This window comes from Ambystoma mexicanum, chromosome 1q, assembly GCF_040938575.1.
Source record: "Ambystoma mexicanum isolate Mex_15411 chromosome 1q, UKY_AmexF1_1, whole genome shotgun sequence".
NCBI lineage: Eukaryota > Metazoa > Chordata > Amphibia > Caudata > Ambystomatidae > Ambystoma > Ambystoma mexicanum.
Genome location: NC_090922.1, coordinates 339,902,932 through 339,921,775, shown reverse-complemented (window position 1 = coordinate 339,921,775; position 18,844 = coordinate 339,902,932). Strand labels below are relative to the sequence as shown.

Genomic DNA, 18,844 nt, shown 5'->3' with positions numbered 1-18,844 from the left:
TTACAAAAGTAGAAATGAGCACTGGGAGTCCATTCCAGAAGGTTATTTTTTCCGAGTCTAGGGGATTTGGCCAATCCATGAAGGCAACCAGGATATTTTTAGTTTTGTTTGTAGAATGCTTTGGTGTGTTTGGGAGAAGTGTCGAGTGCCTCAATGAGACTAGGTCTTCTGTACAATTCTGCTAGAAACGAGTCTAGGGACACGCTTTGCACTGAGAGTTTGGGTGGTTGGTGCTTTCGCTCTAAAAGACACCCCGTTCCAATATGCTTGTTCTGAAGGCTAAATCCAAACACCAAGCTAAGATATGCCTTATATAAGATGCACGGAAGCATGCTCCCAGGCTCTGCCTCACAGGCAACAATGCAGTGTTCTTGTGGCAGCATACACATCAACTACGAACTGCATTTTTATCAACACTTTGGGTCCATTTAAAAACTTTCATGAGAAGTAACAAACACTTTCATATAAGAACATTAAAATATCAAGCTAAAATAATGAGAAAGTAGAGAACAAAATAAGGGCAGAGGGGAAAAGTGGAGAAAAGTCCAGGAGTTACAAAATCTAAAACGCCTTATTGCTTGCAGGCAGAGTAAAGGGTCACGTGCAAAGGCTAAAAACATATGGAATTATATTATTTGGTAAGGGAGTTAAAAGGTAAGGAGAACGATATACAGGTAAGTCCTTTGCCTTGAGTTCATCAGTTCTTCTAAAACCACCAGAGAAGTCCCTTGTTTGATCTCTCCCCCTCTCCCACCAAATCAGGGCCTAACAGTTGACAGTTTGCTCAAGGTTTATGTGGACTCTTGTGGAGGGATTGTCTATTTGGGTGAGCAGGAGGTGCTGATCAGCATGGCTTTGAGTTTCGTAGATGGGTCCTTGCCTTCAAAGCGTCATGCTCCTCTCAAACAGGTTACCTTACACGCTAAAATGACCAGAGCATTCGATTCCCTTCATGACGGCATTTCAACAACTTATAATACATATGTCTGGGTTTTTCCATTAACCAGAGCAATCAGAGGACTATGCCCTGCATTTCCTACCAGAGCTCAAAAGAAGTGTCCAGTGCCAAACCCGAAGAGGAATCAATCACTTGTGAAGTCCCAGTCTTGTATTGCAAGCACGATTATAAATCTCAAGTACTGCCACCACACTACCCCGCGGTCCGCTCTCCTCCTTAACTGCCCTAAACATGCACTGCCCTGTGTTTCCTAGGGTTTTCCCCTTTAGGTAATATAAGTCTGTTTGTAATTCTTACCTTTACTGGTTTAATTAGCTAAGTTGTATTTACTTTTCTCCACAATAGGCTTGGTCGATTTAGCGATCAGGGTGTTACTATGAATATTTCTGTCCTTTTTGTTCTGTAGTTATCTGTACTAATAGTACAGAATTGGTAGTCCTAGAGGGGTGGAGCCTGCCCCAACATTTTGGCTGGAATGGATTACAGTTTTGTAAGCTGACCCTGAGGTCTGTCAACACCCACTTCCTCCGAGCCCAGGAGGCTGAATAGCTAGTAAACCTTCCTTTCGCTCATTGGATGCATGTTTTACCTGTGAGTCAAGATATATAACAGACAACAGATTGAGAATTCAACGGCACAATCTAAGTTTTAGGATGGATGGATTGCCTAACTTGCCCTCTAGCTATGGTGGGGTTTTCCCTACCTAAAGAAACTAAGGAAAGTATATGTCCGTAGGTCCAAATGAAAAGTCTGTCTGTGTCAAAACCTATGCTTGCCCACACGTCTAATATAAAAATGTAGTGTAGGGTTCTTCTAGCCCAATAGTGTGGAGTCTGGAGCTCCAGGTTCAGGGTAAAGTTCCAATGGTTATGTGTTTCAATAGTTCTGTCAGGACTAGGGTTTCTCTTCCCCAAGTTTCAAACACCCTTAGTTTTAGTATACAACTTTCAAAAGGAGCTCAGGGTTCCCTTCCCCAAGCTTCAAGCACTGGTTTACAAAACAACCTCAAAATGTTCAGCTTTATCTTGTTTCAGGGTTGTGTTCACAATTATCCTGGATTTGTTGGGGCTTTCTGGTCTAGGCGCAGTTGAGAGGCCACACTGCCCACCCAATACAGGTCACGCAACCAGTTACCCTTGCCCCAGCTTTCTGCCACTTTGACTTAGATTGGTTCGGCGGTTGGCGACCAACTCAGAAGCTCACAAGTTCATAGATGAATAGTTTCTCTTTCTTGGCACTTCCTTGGCTCTCTTTTACAAATTCCTCTTCATTAGCTTTAATTTACAGCCTTCACTTCTGCTTATTCAGCTTACTTTTGCTCAGTCAGACTTTTGATCACACTTCACTAGCTCCCATCGGCTGCTTGTTCACAGCTTTCATTCTCGTTTTCGCAGCATTAACAGTTCACATTACTTTATTAGTATCCTTGATTGATCAGAGACCTTTGAACATGTGTAATTCTTTCAGACGTGACCACTCTGATATATTGTTCCAACAAAGTCAATTTCTAGTAGTGAATTTTGGTTCATTCTTCTGATTTGCTCAGAGGCTTTCGAGAACGTGCCGACTGCATGCGACCACTCTGATACAGTGTAACTCAGCGCCTTTCATATGTGCACTGGTTTCGCACATTCTCAAACTGCGCTCTTCTACTGAGCTTCTTTGAGGTCAGGGTCTCACAGACACCCTTGGACTGGTACTGCCATTCAGGGGAACGAGCACTGTTTGGCCACCATGAAGGAACCGACACTCTCCACAGTTTCCTTCTTCCCCGCCTTCCCTGGCTTCCTTGCCACGCATTTCCACCCTGCTTCACTGTGCATTCCTTCAGCGTCTCAGTGTCCCATTCTCCTTTGGTTTCTTGCAGGTTTGGCTGACGTTCCTGCTGCTCTTTCTCTCCTTCCACCAAGGTAGCTCATTCCCCTTCCACCAAGGCAGTTCTCTCTTGCTTTCTCTGGTGCTCTGACCATCAAGGGGTTTCAGGTGTGATTCACTCACCTGGGTTGCCTGATTTCAATTAGGCCAATTACTGGGACATGCCTGACCTTCAGCCCTGTAGTCATCAGCATCCCTCTACTTCGTCCCAGTACTTTAGTGGTGTTTCCTATATGTAATTTGCATTACTCTCCGAGGCATCTTCTCAGAACTTTGTGTCATTTCTGGGAGAAAATTAAGATAGGCACAGTAATATCCTACAAAGGCCGAGGGAGGGTAGGGTAAGTAAATGTCAGGAAAGAGGGGATAACGTGTCTCAGCCTCGGCACCCTCTCCCCAATCCCCAAGGACCCTCCACTCAGGTGATCCTCCCTCGCTAATCCACTCTCATGGTTGGGATCCAAAAGCAATGGCCTTTCCCTGGCCACCCGAACAGAAGATCCCTGTGGAGTAGATGTGAGAGTACCATCAGGTTTCTCACACACCCCAATTCAGAGCTATTTAGGTCTCAAATAGATGTTAATCATTGGGGGCACAGGCCATCTAAAAGCTCAGACCAACAGTTAAGCCTTTGGCTTCATCGTTTGTCCTCTGCTTTCTCCTGTGAACAGTGGTCCTTCCTGCCTTGCTAGGGAAGCATTTCTTCAAGACCCAACAATGTTGGCTTTTTAGGTTTCAGGGTACAGAGGGATCCATGACCAGTCAGGTGGCGCTTAGAAAAGAACATGTCCCGGGCCGATGGATGGCCGAGTCCCAGTAAGCTGCCTATGATGAAGAGGAAGAGCAGTCTAGAGGAAGGGAGCGAGGAGAGGAAGAGAGTGAAATGAGAGGCAGCACAAGGGGCACAAGAGGTGGCAAGGAGGTGAGCTAAGGATGATCGTAGGGAGCAAGGGGGAGTGTAGCGAGTGAGATGGGCTGATAGGTAGGGTGGGGAAAGCCCATGTTTAGTTTTGAAGATGATGAGAATGAGTTTATACTGTGCCCTCTGTCTCATTGATAACTAGCCTAATTGACGACCAGCTGGGGAGGTGGAGGTGAATAGGGTAAGGTTGAAGAGTGTTTGGACAGCAAATGTTGAGGACTTTGTCGAGCAGTGTAAAAGCAATGTTGGGAAGGCCATAGAGTAGACTGGCACAGTAGTCAGGTCGAGATAGTACCAAAGAGGAGATCAGGTGCTTAGTAGTGGTGAAGGGAAGAAGAGGTCTTGTATATCTGATGTTGAGGAGATTAAGTCTAGCTACTGTGTCAGATTTGGAGATTAAGAGTGAACAGTTGTGAGGCATGTTGAAGATGACACCAAGATTACAAGCAGAACTAGAGAAGGGAAGGTAGTCAGGAGAGAAGAATAGAAGAAGGGGAGAGTAGAGAACTCAGTCTTATTGGAGTTGAGCATGAGCGAGCGAGATGCCATGCAGTATTTGATGGCAGAGAGACAGTTAGACATTTTTCACTGTAGCTTATCACATAAGGAGGGAATGGAGAAGAAGATCTGAGTGTCATCAGCAAAGAGTTGATAGGAGAAGCCTAGGAGGAGAATAGATTAGCAGTTAGCATGACAAGGATGTAGATTTTGACATTGAGGAGAGCTGACTCAGGAGAGTGTTGAGGTCGGAAGCTAGATTGAAGAGGATCCCGGAGTGTGTGTGTTTCGAGAAACTCAGTGAGTCGTTGAAAACTACATGCTTTAGGATTTTGGAATAGTGAGGTAGAAGAGAGACAGGACGATGCTGGCAGGACAGTTTGGATCTAGGCAAGTTTTCTTAAGGATAGGGATGACAGTAGCTGACTTGTAGATGATGGAAAAGTTGCACTGTCAAGAGAGAAGTTGAAGAGGGAAGTAAGATATGGTGCAACACTGGGAGCCAGGTGTTTCACTATATATGGAGATAGATGGTCGATGGGGGAACATGAAGTGTTAGTCCTGAGGAGAAGGTCAAGAATCTCATCAGAGTTAGTAGGGGCACGGGAAGACATTGTCGCAGGAAAGGAGGATAGAGGTGGTGGGGAAAAGTGAGCAGATGGGGGATAGAAGATAAGGGTATTTTGAATGTTGGAAAATCTTTAAGCAAAGTAGAGAGTTAGATTTTTAGCAGAAAGAGTGGAAGAGAGGGAGGATAACTTCAAACTTAATTGAGTTGAGAGATTTTTGGAGGAACCTAGGTTGAAAGGATTGAGATGACATGAGACAAACAGAAGTCAGGTTTGGCAGAGTCGACAACAGAGGAAAAGTTCTGAAGGGCGTTGAGGTAGTGTTGGAGATCTGAGGAGTGTCTAGATATTTGCCAAGTGCAAATGTTTTTCCTCATTGTTGCTTTCAGGGTGCAGATGATAGGTGTAATCCAAGACCGTGGATGGGAGGGTTTAGGACTGAATGTAGTAAGAGAGAAGTGAGAGCAGGTGTAAGCATTAAGAGCAATGTTAAAGTTAGTGAAACCTTAATCAGTGGATGGAAAAGAACATTTTGCATTGGAGGAAAGACAGTGGTGTAGGGCAGAGAGGTAGGATACTGAAACTTGGGATTGGTAATGGAAGTGGTAGATGGAGAGAGTGGGTGGAAGTAGGAGTGGGGATCGAGGCAGAGTTTATGGAATTATCAGAGGGAAAAGGAGAAGTTTATATATTAGAGTCAGAGAGTTGAGAGGATATGAGAAGATAAAGGGAGTTACCATTTGAATGGGTGGGCAGAGAGTGGACACGAGCGAGTGGTTAAAGAGAAGAGAGCTAACGTAAGTGGATAGAGGTGAGGGAAGGTTAGTCCCCAGTGACAATTAGGTGATAATGGGGAGAAAGGGAGTCAATTAGTTGAGAGGGGTGGTCAATAAATTGTCCAGCAGGACCAGGTGGCCGATGGAGACATATAGAATGACGGTCATAGGGAGCAGCAATAACAGAGATTGTGTATTTGAAAGAGGGAGAACTAGCGAGAGCTAGGTGAGTAGGAGAGATAGGAAGTTTGGAAGATGCAAATAGTCCTACACCACCACTTCTATCAGTAGGGCAGGGAGAGTGGTGTGAGAAACACTTTCACACAGACAGCCGCTCTGGGAGAAAACAGTCTCACACCCGAGCAATGTACCTGACATGACCCGCTACTACGGTCAAGCAAAGTCAGGCAATTATAGACAATCACTCATACCTGACTTCCATTAAACTTCCCCACATGGAAAAATCGTGGAGCACGAGAGCACACCCTGAGCGAGGCAAAGCACATGAAGGAACAGCAGTATCGAGTCAGCAGCTGAACGAGGGGAGAAAGACGGCAAACCCTTAAGGGTTCATAAGTAGGGAAATACCCTTGACATTTTCAGCAAGACGCTGTTACTTTCAAGAAACCTTCAAGGCAGAAAGCCAGGAAACCAGACAGAAGAATCCTGCATTGTGTGTCGAAGATACCGAGGGCCCTCCCGTATAGCTAACCAAGGTGGGGAGAAGCAGCCGCAGCGGTATCATCCTTGGCTCCAAGAACAAAGATGCGCCAGAGACATCCACACAGCCAGTCAGTTGGAGGAGACAGATGCAAGACCATCTGTGTTGAAGTTAAGGTTGCAAGTGGCAACATTGTATAACGAGCGCTGGAACGAACATTGTTGAACGAGTGTGATGAAAGACGCAAGTAAAGCTAAACTGCTGATCAAAGTTTGAACTTAAGAAGGCAAGATACGATACTGTTGACAGAGTGGTCCCGCACTGTGAATGTGCTCAATTGAAGGTCTCTGTAAGGTATCCTGCCAAGAGAAATGAAAGTAGAAGATTGATGAAAACAATTGTGTGAAGTGGTCCTGCGATGGTCTAAGCAAAACCCATCGCACATCCGAAAGTCTTCGATTTTGTTAAAAAGAGGATCTGAGCCTGAACGAGGGAGGTCCATGGTCAGAGCCTGAAAAGGGGAGACCAAATGTAAACAGTGAGATATCAATAGGATCCGAGCCCGGACAAGGGAGATCTGTGGTCCGAGCACGAATGAGGGAGACCAAGTGTGAACATTATGATAAAAGGAGGTCTCAGATCCACAATGAACATTGAAAGTGAGAACTTGTGCATGTACAAATCCTGACAGGAATGGAAATTTGTTTGTTACGACAGACCCACTGTAGTAAGAGACTGTTTTTGGAAAAGAGCCATTGGCAGAAGGCCCTGATGTCTGTGCTTTGAACTGTATCCTCGTGGCTGAGAAGCCAGAGTGTGTGTGAAGCCCGAACATGGCGCCTTGCCCCGTGATTAAAAGGTGGGTAAGGGAAGCCAACTGCTCATCCGTCCTGACATAATATTTCTTGAACACTTTTCTTTTTGCTTACACCATTGTCTCCCACACTTTTGTATTTAGAAGTAAGGATTGACAGTTCTTTTATTAGTATAGGCCCTTTACTTGACAGAGACTGGACTAGGACTGCGCTATTATTATTTGATGGCCGTAGCTTGCTCCTATCCTCAGATTTAGGTTTAGATAGGCATTCCAATAACCCATTTGAAGTTCAAAAAGCACCCTTGAACTGTGATCACTTGTGTTTGTCTCTGGTGTTTGATATGATGCCTTCCTTATAGTGGGTGAAGGTGTAGGCAGTGCCATGAAGGGCAGCAAGGGTTGCAAGTGTGAGGGAGAAATCCAGGTTTCTGTAATGGTAATGAGGTCAAGAGAGGGACAATGGGAAAATAGGAGGTTAGAGGCAAAGAAAGTCTTGTTACAGACAGATTGTGCATTCCAAAGAGCAATATAAAGGGAACGGGCTGTGGAAGAATACTGATGTCGAGTCTGAGAAGTAGACATTTGCTGGGGGTAGATGCTAGAAGAGGAAGTGTGATGAAAGTTAGGGTTGAAGGTTTTGTGAATAGAGAGAGTAGGTGAGCGTGAAGAGGGGTAGCACTGAGGAAAAGAGATGATCGGGACAGGAAGAGAGTTGAAATGGTTACGAGGAGAATGAAGAGAGTAGTGTAAGAGATAGTAAGAGCAGTGCATGGTGAGAGTGGGGCTCAGAAAAGACGTAATTGGTACTCAAAAGCAAGTAGCGGGACACAGCAAAGCAATAGCTCAAAGGCAAACAGAGAAAGAGCTGGTGGTTGGCCCTTAGCTGTTTGCATTTTGCAGCATCGTCCCGGGATGAGTCGCCTCAAAGCAAGGAGTTAAGTACTGGAAGTGGTAAGGAGCATCCAGTGGTGGCAATGGGAGGCGGCAACACCAGCCTGCATCGACAGAGCAGGGCATTTGTACCCCACTAACAACAGGAGTTAATAATGATTTGTCTTTCAATTGTGTGACCTGATACGGACAACGGTATCAGCAATATGGAGGAAATCTTGATAAAGTGCAGTGCTGCGTGACAAACATTATTGTTTCAATCATGCATATATTTACACTGAGCAAATAAAGTGGATTTGTTTGGATATATGTCATATTTTAACATTATTTGAACTTTTTGATCTTTTAGATCATTGATTTTTTAGTCCCTCAACTCAGGCTGCCCCGTTCTTTGGATTTGTTCCGGTTTGTTCAATTGTGTCCCCATGATCCCCCATGGACAGCATCAGTGGCATCCATCCCTGAGGCTCCAGGTGTTTTGGATTAAAAAACCAATAATCATATATTTATATGTTTTATTATTAGGTTGACAAGCAACCGGGGGGTTGTTCTGGTTTTTCTCAAATTTACATATAAACATCCTTTGCAATAAGTGTAAACCCTGACAGCAACTAACCATAAGCATCTAGAGAGAGCTAGAAACTTGAATATTTGCCCCCTAATTCCAGGATTATACCAGAAAATGGGACAGACCAATCCATCAGAGGCTCAATTTTCAACAACAAAACCAAGGAAGTCTCCTACCCATCCATACTGACAACCCACTTCACAAGAGTCCTGCAGAAGTTGTCAATTTGTCTAATCCACGTCCGAATACAGAAATATACATTTAAAGGCAATCTGGAAGATCACACCCCTGACTCTCTTAGTTCATAAAGCAGGAGGTAGGTGTTGGAGACAGACATTTAACCATGATTTTAAAAAGTGAATTTCCTTCATAACTTTGGGCTGTAAAAATGAAGTTCAATTTCATAGGATGTGGTTTAGACTGCCTTTGACTTACAGACTTTCAGGGTAGTTGAAATCGAGCGCTGGATCCGGCGTTGTGAAATTGCTCCAATGCGTAAGAAACATGGGCCAGCATATTTTTTTGCTCATTGAACTTGTTGTTTTCTGAAAAATATGTTTACCCAAATGGTCATAAAATTGGATAATAGCAAGGCATTCATCTCCCACTTAAAAGATGTTCTTCAATTGTACCGAACTTCATGATCTTATTTTTTCCTTAGTTGATAATTTGAACCCTGATCGCATTCACACAATTAAGCCATGCCACCAACTTTAAAAGAGACTCCTTAGATCAGGCCATAACAACAGCTCCATCCACATGTAATGAGATCGGCCCGGACTTAATGGTAGTCCAGAGAGTGGCGCATCTGCATTAACATCCTCCAGAGCAGTGACCGCACCAATAATTTATTTTAAAAAAATGAACAAAACCGGGGCAATCAAGCAACCCTACAGAACTCACCTCGCAATACAGGAATTTCCTGTGACCTCGTAATGTGGGTCAAACCAAACTAATGCTGCGTTACGGGTATAAAGCAACCGGACGGGTCCAAGAAGGCGGTCTCTAATCCCAAATCCATCAGGACAGCCCAGAACGTTCGCTGATTGAACAAGTCGAAGACCACCACCATGAGGCCGATTAAAGCTCCACAAAAAAAGTGTTCTCTTCTTGATATTTACATATTTCTGAATGAATAAGAAACGCGTAAATGGCAACCACAGTACCTAGGCCCGTAGACCCAGTTTGCGTCACCGAAGGACACCCCTTAAGTGTAAAGGGGGGTCCTGATGCCGAGCTCACTAACAGGTTGCAGATTTGAAAAAAAAGTGATACCAGGCCATTATGCTAAAAGGATTAACAGGCATAGCTGAGAAGAGTAGCTCTCGTGGCACCAAAAGCAATAGATTGCCAAAGCACTGTTGGTGTAGGGTCGCACCAAGCGGCTGGAGTTCCTGCCATTTATGGTCAGCGAATTGCCACTTTTTCTGGCAGATAAGTACCTTCATTTCAGTTTGAACTGTTCTGACAAAAAGAGGGGAGTTTCATTTTTTCATTAGTGTCGATATTCTTCTGAGACATTGCAGAATCCGCTATTATTATTATTATATTTATGGCTTGGTAATTGTGTTACACAAGACATAAAACAGTCCAGTCCGATGATTTTAAGGACTCTAAGCACATAATGGTCTTGCTCGGTTGGGCGCCCCCCCCCACTCACCTCCTTAAAGCTGCTTCAATTACTATTAGGCCCTTATTAATGACATGAAAGGTAGCAATGCCAGAAAGCATTAGGGGCCAGTGATGGCAACCTGGATTATTGGCAATGCTTTCTCCTGGATTTACACGGCATTGGTCCTGGCTAGTACCACAAAGTCAGATCGGTGATCAGGGGTTCATGGTCCCTTTCCTGTATTGTTGTGACTGTTAAATTCTGCACCGGGGTTCAGCTCGAAACATCCCTTAAGGCCTAACCAAAAAAAGCCCAATGAGTGCTTAATATAGAAATAACATTTGCGGTGGATTCAGAAATCTTCTATATAAAGGGCATAATCCCTACTGATCCAATAATTGCAGCAAGTGTTTGCCTAGTGAAAGACTACAAAACATTGGTTAGTGAATACCCCACCCTCATTCTCATAGTAAAGTGCCCAAGAATAAGAAATACTGTGAGTGAGCGCAATACTGATATCGCCTACAATAAAAGAAAATATTCAGGCGCCTCCCAGGAAGATGATATGAAATGGCATCCTGTGTGTGATGAATCAACTTCCAGGCCACCAGTGGTCAAGGGATGAATATTGGTTTCTAAACTATCAATCAGCCCCACACCTGCAGTAGACCAGAACGGATCTGAACATTTTGGAAACCGAAACAGATTATAAACCTCCTTGTCCAATCTTGGTAACGTGGACGGAACGGCAGGCTTTTCTCTGCAAGGTCATGTTTCGTTGGTTAGTTGCAACACAGCGAAAATACAATTATTATCCAATGATAAAAGGGACTGTCCAGTCAAGGTTGTATACTAATATCTACTTTATTATTATCACAACAGGCAGTTCTAGCACACTTCAAAACACAGCTCACACTGTAAAGGAATGCAGAGGACAGGAAGTTTCAAAGAAGGAAAAGGGATGCACTCTGGATACTGACAGGAGGGTAGTTGGTCTAGTAATTAATCGCAGTAGTTCAAGGATACTTTGTTTCAACACAAAGTGAGCAATGGATCGTAAAATGCCACTAGGGGCCTTTTGGAGAAGGACCAGGGGGACAGAACCACAATGTACCTTGTGTTTGTAGAAGTTCTTGGTGCTCGACAGTGTAGAGTCGGTCTCAGGGTGCTTTGCAGCTTCTGTGACGGAGTTCAAGATGGGAGACAGCTGTGGGAATCAGGCGGCAGGCAGTTTGGTGAGCGAGGCTGGACGGATGGCTGCAGGCTGGCTTACACGGCGGCCTGGAGTCAGGAATAGTTGTCCCAGTGGTGGTCGGCAGCTCTGAGGTAATGGTCGAGGTGTCTCAGATGGCTTTAGCGATTGCGGCGTAATAACAGCCAGCAGTGCAGTCGGTGGCAGCTCGAGTGGCTCGACTGGCTCGAACCAGTTCTGGAGCTGCTGGAGGGTCCTCTGGATTAGGTATCTCCCTTTGTTCCCTATGAGATGTTTAGGGGAGGGATATCACTTCCCTCTTCGATGTCCTGATCTTCCTTCACTGGCAGAAGATGTAAGGCAGACTGTACCTTCAGCCAGGATCCAATGCTGAGTTGTTCTTGTTATTCCTTGCAAAGTCTTCAGATGATCTGCTCAAAAGAGGGACTCAGCCTTCTTTTAAAGCCAAATTGGCCACAGTGATTGATGTAGGCTAAGCCTACCTTAATGAACCAATCCTGAGTTTCCACCAACAATCTCCATAAGGATGAGTTCATAGCCAGACTGCTTTGCAACAGGAAAGGTAAAGGGGTGAAAACATATAATACTAAGTCCCATCCATGTTCCTGTCTATTGTGGATCAAAGGGTCTCTCTGGTTAATTGAGCTCTCTGGTGTCCCTGATTAAAGTGTCAGGTCTCCCTGAAGCTGCGGCGTGACCAGACTTTCTGGCTGATGCAAACCACATTCTCATACCCTCTGAATGGGGTCCCCCTGCGGAAATGACTACTGTAATACATGCAGTACCAGACATGAAATTTCATTGTCAATCGATACTAAGGGTGGGAGCTGGCTTCAGGTTAACAATGCATACGAACGGGTGTTGAGGTTTCCTGTCTCCTTTGTTAGCCTCTGCAGCCAGGCCCCATGTGGGCCTGGTTGAAGTATATTCTATTAGTATGATAATTAGGTTAACCACTGCCACCATTCTGCAGTGCTCAACAAAATGACAGGGTGGATAAATGGAGCCTTTGTTAGTTAATTAGGCTAGTCATGGCAGGAGGAAGGTTTTGGTCCTCCCCCTTCTGAGATGACCGGGTGTACTCTAGGCTGTCATATCCCAACTAAATATGACAGGGGGACGGCGCCTATAGGCTGTGTCCATCCAGAGTACGCTGGACTATGTGTATGTCATGTAGTGAGCAAAGGAAAATGCATGCGGACTAGCTCCACACATTGTTCAGAGTTTGATCTACCATCATTCAATTTCATATAAAGAAAAATTAAAAAAAGCGAGTGCACACCCACCCTGCGGATGGTCGAAATCTTCACACTGTGCCTGCTCTGTGGGTGAGGGCCCTCTGTGCTCAATGTCAGGGTTATACATTTTTAATAATTCGATCATAATATTGGTAAGGTAATCTTGAAGTCAGTCACTGAATATTGAGGGAGTCAGACACACATTCATTGATATGGCCAGAGATCCCCTTATCTTCTGTGTTCCGATGCCCTCATATGACATCCTCTTTTGCTTTCCTTGCTGGTATTGGTAGGCGGCATGCCTTCTTTTGTGCACACTCTCTGACAAGCCTCCTTAAAACAACAAAGTAAATGAGTCCCCAGGAACGTGTGCCACATTATGCCAGCCATCATGGGTCCAAACCCTGCAATTTTCCAGGACAGAATTGAAAAGCGGGACAAGACGGGATATCCTCTGTGGGACTAATCTGTCCAACAACTTCATCAAGGCTCCCCTGATGCTCTTCAACATTTAGATGGATGAGTCTCTCAGGGTTAGGGGTCTCGCAAAGAAGGTAGAGATGGGGTTCTGTTTATTGTGAATATGCACCTTACAAAAATAACTCTAGGACCAACTCAGGCAACAGACAATTATTTGAAAAGACTTTTCCTAGTATTGATATTGAAATTTTATTTCTATCGCGCTCGTACACAAGTGTTTCAGAGCGGGACAAAGCAAGGGAGGGGAACAGGGGAGAACAAAACAGCGATCTTACTAGGCCCAGTGACAATGAGAACGTGCAAGTGCATGGGAGAGGGGGAGGGGAAAAGTGTATGGAAGGGGGGAGAGGTGGAAAGTGCGAAGCAGAGGAGAAGCAGATAAATAACAATAAATAAATAATAAAGGCAACAAACAGTGGTAATGCAGCCAGCAATTTGCAAGTGCTAGGTTTAAGGCAGCATGCATAGTATGCGAGCAGACTAAGAATTAATGCTTTTCTTAATAAATGTTCTTAGGGTTACTACATGACCTACAAACCCTCGCAGGAAATATTCTGAAATTGGGGTGCAACTTGAAGAAGAGCATTAGATGGTTCCCTTCAGAGCGTCCACTTGGACCACAGAAATAAAGCTGGCATCTTGCTCTGCCTGGCCCTCAAGAATCCATGTATCCATAAACCATTATCGCTCTGACATCTGTTTATGTTACCAATAAAGCAGACCATTTATACTTTCACAACCTCATCCCAAATCCAAATTATAGACCTGGAGTTCTTAACATTCTTGGACCAGCGTCTACCGTTAGGGTGGCTTTATAAGGCCTGGAAAAAACATTCTGCCTGAAATGTGAAAGCTGAATAAGCCATGTCAGCCAAGACATGGTGCATAACTAAACCTATATTTCAGGGGTGTGGTGGGCGTACCCTTCAAATGTTGGCAGAGGCGCTAGCTTCAGAGACGGTGGGGAAGGGGCAAACATATTTGTGTGGGGGCCATCTTAATACTTCACGCATTCTAATAAGACTATTCTAGTGCACTTCAATGTTACAAGCCGTTAACTCTCTCCTTTAAGTCTGAAAGCACCCACTTAAGGACTGCTATGAAAATGAGTGGTCTCCTTTCCCCTGCCTACCCCGCCAATCACTCCCCTGGCATGCAAGAACTAACCCCATATCGCAATTTCAATAGTCTAAAAATGTATGCAAATGAATGCAGTTACTAACAGTGAAATGCTGTAAGTTAGTAATTGCAGGGCCTTTGTTAACGGGGAAGCCCAGACAACACTTAACATATGTGTCCTGTTCTGTTTCCCCATGGCTCTGTAGGCCAGCCAGGTAAAGTCAACATAGCCCACAATTTCAGGGGGGAAGGAGAGGGTTGAAGCCCGGTCAGCTCAATGGTGTTGCACCACTGGCGAAGATGCTCTTAGCACAGCGCCAAACCATTGCTGGAAGTTCACGTCCAGTTCAGAGCCAGGCCGGTAATGCTGTGTGGGTATGCAAATGAGCTAAAATGTCAATCTTTTCAGGGAATGTCTCAACACAAAAGTACTTCCTACATACAGATTTCCCATGGCTTGCTGCAACCTTGATGCAGATAACTCCTCCCTCCTGACTTCCCGGTCAAGGTGCACTCGAAGGGCCATATTAATCTTACTCCTGATTTTTCTCTGTCTAAGCCTTTACAGCAGAGCATGCAGCCTCAATATCATATTGTAATAAATACGGAAACCAGTACATGACGTTCCTGCAGCGCAGAGGACCTGGGGCTGTTTGTTCTCTGTAGATGAAATTTCTTTCCGCGCTCTTCAGGAGACCAATCCGAAAGTAAATAAGAAATAGCTCATGGAGCAGCCTGCTGTGCCCTTTGGATAATTTGCTGACTTCCAAGGCCCGGAATTCTCATATGTAGTGAGCGCATTACTGCATTACTTCCTGCCCGCTAGTAAAGCCCAAGGCGACCGCTAGATGGCGCACGTTTCCCACACAATAACACCCATCGGGTTTAGTCTTCATTCGTTGGACAATGGGCCTCATTACGACTTTGGAGGTAGCCATGCCCTTAATAAGGGCATGGCTGCCTTCAAAATTGGGTCTGTGTTCCCTGCATGGGGAATTACCGGGCCATTCCGAGTTTGGAGGGCCCGATAATTACTCCTTCAGGGAACCCGGGAACTGACCTTCCCCATTCCCATTTGAGCCCCCATAGGGCTCAATGGGAATGGGTGCGGGAGCTAACAACGGGCCGATTACGACCGGCCCATTGTTAGCTCCCTGGTCCCCTCACAGGACCCGCTCTGGACGTCTGGTAAAATCAGACATCCACATCGGGTCCCACGAGGGAACCTCGTAATAGTGCGGAATGCGTTTAACAGCGCCGGCACCATTACCGGCACCGTTAAACGCATTCCGCACAGGTCGTAATGAGGCCGAATGAATCCCAGGCCAGGCCAGACCCGCTAAACCTCAGCAATGCTCAGTTAATCTCTTGCCAATCTGCAATGTACCCATATACCATGAAACAAAGCATTTATGGAAGATCAGACAGACAGCAAGAAGGACAACTTGGGCTCCAGGGTACAGACGTTGATGCATCGGCGTATTTTCATAAACCCCCCGTGCCAAGCTGCCAAAGCATTGGCGCTTTTCAGCAGCGCTTTATTTGCCAGTTTTCATGCATGCAGTACAGCTGGTCCTACCTTTTTTGATAGCTGCAGTTCTTCTTTAAATTGCTGTCCTGCAAAGAAAGGAAGACACGGGTTTACATCGGCAATGTGTTGAAATACCGCACTAGCGTTATCAGTGTTGTAGATGCATCCGTTTAACATTCCATTCATTATTGGTTCCCTATCAGTTACCACACGTCAGGAATAGGCATTTTCGCACATTTGCATTGATGGCGGAGCCTGAATTTGCATAGTTGCATCATCATGTGGCTCGCGGGAAAATTACCACGATTAGGAAAAGCTAGGCCCGTTATTTCATCTGGTGCACGTTTATAATTAAATGTGCACATTAGCATTGAATCCTTTGCAGAATGACACACCTTGGGAAAGATTACAGAAATGTTGCACTCGTAAAAGAACATGTTCTTTCAATGCCTTTTCGCACCACAGGGGGCAACGTTTGCATTGGCACTAATACAGAATGGTGTTAGCACTCGGGCACACTTAGCTCTGGTGCAAAAATGCATTAAAATCACATTGGGCCTCATTACGACCCAGGCGGTAAGGGTTTTACGGCGGCGTAAACAGCGCCGACCCTTACCGCCTGAGTACGAGGTCCCTTAGCGCCATGGCGGACTTAACACCTGCTTTTAGCAGGTGTTAAAATCCATGGCACTAAGGGACCATGGAGTTAATTACGCCACCGTAATTTACGGTGGCGTAATTAACGCCTTCCCCACTCCCATTATGCCCTATGGGGCAAAAATGGGAATGGGGAAGGGTAATTGGGGATTGGGGACTTACCGCCCCGCCAAGGTCGGAATGGGGCGGTAAGTCCGCCAACCACCATGGCGTAAAGGTAGTTTACGCCATGGTGGTAAAGTCACGGCCCAGGCGGTAACTTACCGCCTGGGTCGTAATGAGGCCCATTGTTTTCGCACGAGAGCAATGTTGGCCCTGTACTTTGCAAAATGTCACTTACAGCGGTGCAACGTTTCTGTAGTAATGTCGACACACACCGTGATTCATGAAACTGTGCAAAGTGTATTTTTGCAGTGCAAAGTCATTTTGTACTGCAAACATGTCTATGCAGTGACCTTGCCCGGACATTGCACTGCAAAAATACACTTTGCAGTCCCATGAATCAGGGTTTGTGTCAGCAGTGCAAAGTCACTATTCAGCAGTGCAAAGTCACTATGCAGCAGTGCAAAGTCACCGTGCAAATATGTCCATGAATCGGGCCCTTGGTGTCCATGACTACCCACTGTACACTGCATGGCCTGCTGCAGTTTTTCCAGGCCCCACGTTCAAGCACATGACTATATGCCAGTGAGCATCAACAAGTCAATTCAAAGTTCTGGGGGCTGTCTGCACCGGGATCACCTCAAGTCCCCAGAAGGGTCCCCTACCCTGATACACAAATCCATCGGTCAAGGGATTAGTTAAATATCACAAAGAAAACATGCGATTTAAACGTGTAGGTCTACATTAGTTGTTGGCAAAACAAGCACTGCGTGTGCTTACTATGTACACAATATATTACAGAAACGTTGCACCTGCGCAAGTGCAACTAGCCCTATCACAAAAATGTCCATAGTGCAAAAAAACGATTCTTTCAATGTATTTTTGCACCAGGTCAATGCTTACCTTTACCCCCATCTCTTGCTCTGGTGCAAAAATGCATTGGAAGAACATATTTTTTCCCTAGAGCCAATTGGACTTGCACCGGTGCAAAGTTTCTGTAAAAACACCCACCAACTTCAAGCACTTTCACACACGTAGGCGTTCTAAGGGGAGAGTCAGGCAGGGAAGGAATGATACACGACAGGGGAGAGTCAGGCAGGGAAGGAATGATACACGACAGGGGAGAGTCAGGCAGGGAGAAGGAAGGGAGCAAGACAAATGAGGTGGACATCCACACAACTATAACCTATCAGGCATTCCCCAGACATCATGGTCTAATGCATTTCTTGCACACCTGTCTTAACGAGGTGCAAATAAGGTTCTCAAATCTGCAGGGAGGGGAGGTGCGAGGAATGGAACAAGGTGTTGCCTCCCAATCCTTTCTTGCCTCAGGTCTGAGTGCTGGAGCTTCCACCAGATGATGCCCCTTTTCTAAACAGTGGTTCAGAGGGTGAAACCCCAACTGAATTTCAATGGTACTCATTATGAATGTGGCGGAAAGGCAACAACGGCACCGGTAGTGCTACCAGCGCCATTGTTACCTCTCCACCACATTACGAGTTCTGCTTGCCGGTGCCGGACTGCACGCGTGGTCTGACCAGGCGTGCAGAACGGCAACCGCGAGCAGAACTCATGATTGCACCGGCACCGTTATTAACGGCACCAGTGCAACCATGCTCACGACCCCCATTCTGCCCTATTGGGCAGAATGGGGATCGGGAGGCCGGCCATATCGGCACCCGCGAATAGGCAATTACTGGGTCCGCCAAACTCGGCATGATCTGGTTATTACCCATTCATGGGTGCCGGAAAAAATGCAACTCCGGCGGCAGCCGTGCCCTTAATAAGGGCACGGCTACTGCCAGAGTTGTAATGAGGGCCAATTTGTTTGCATATTGTGCAATCTGCCAATCAAATTTGAAGCAAGTTTTCTTATTTCCCATTGTTACAAAATGACATCTTCTCCGACCCCTCTCATTAGAGAAAGTGGCGCACAAGGTTTGCCCTTGATCAGTTTGCCAGCATGGGGCTGACAGGACAGAGATTCCCACCTCGCTGAGTACCAGCACACCCATCCACAGCCTAGATGCGTGGAACCCTTACCCTACCGGTAATCCCTTAGCGCGAGGGTCGTAATGACCCCCACTGTGTGCAAAGTAATCAGTCCGCATTAATATACTTCAATACTATACAATTATAGATGTGCCTACTTTTAAATTTACTGGGGACGGGTGACTCAACGATATGGTGCAATCTTTGGTCCAAGTGATGTCATAAGAAGTGACATCATGGGAAGTGACATCAATGTATGTGCCTGTGTGTGACACACTGGCAAGGCCTTCTTTTTTAATGACTGCATTCCATCAGAATGAAAAAAGGTATGGGTTGTCCTGATTTTCATCATACCCTGCATACTG

At 45.6% G+C, this 18,844-nt stretch overlaps 1 protein-coding gene across 1 annotated transcript in view; it reads right to left on the bottom strand.

Moving 5' to 3' along the window:
- CHST8 (carbohydrate sulfotransferase 8) overlaps nucleotides 1-18,844 on the bottom strand; it is a 1,469,505-nt gene that overhangs the window by 46,397 nt on the left and 1,404,264 nt on the right. Inside the window, exon 4 of the mRNA XM_069639324.1 lies at nucleotides 15,777-15,814. Coding sequence (XP_069495425.1) covers nucleotides 15,777-15,814 — 38 coding nt within the window. The remainder of the gene's footprint in view (nucleotides 1-15,776; nucleotides 15,815-18,844) is intronic.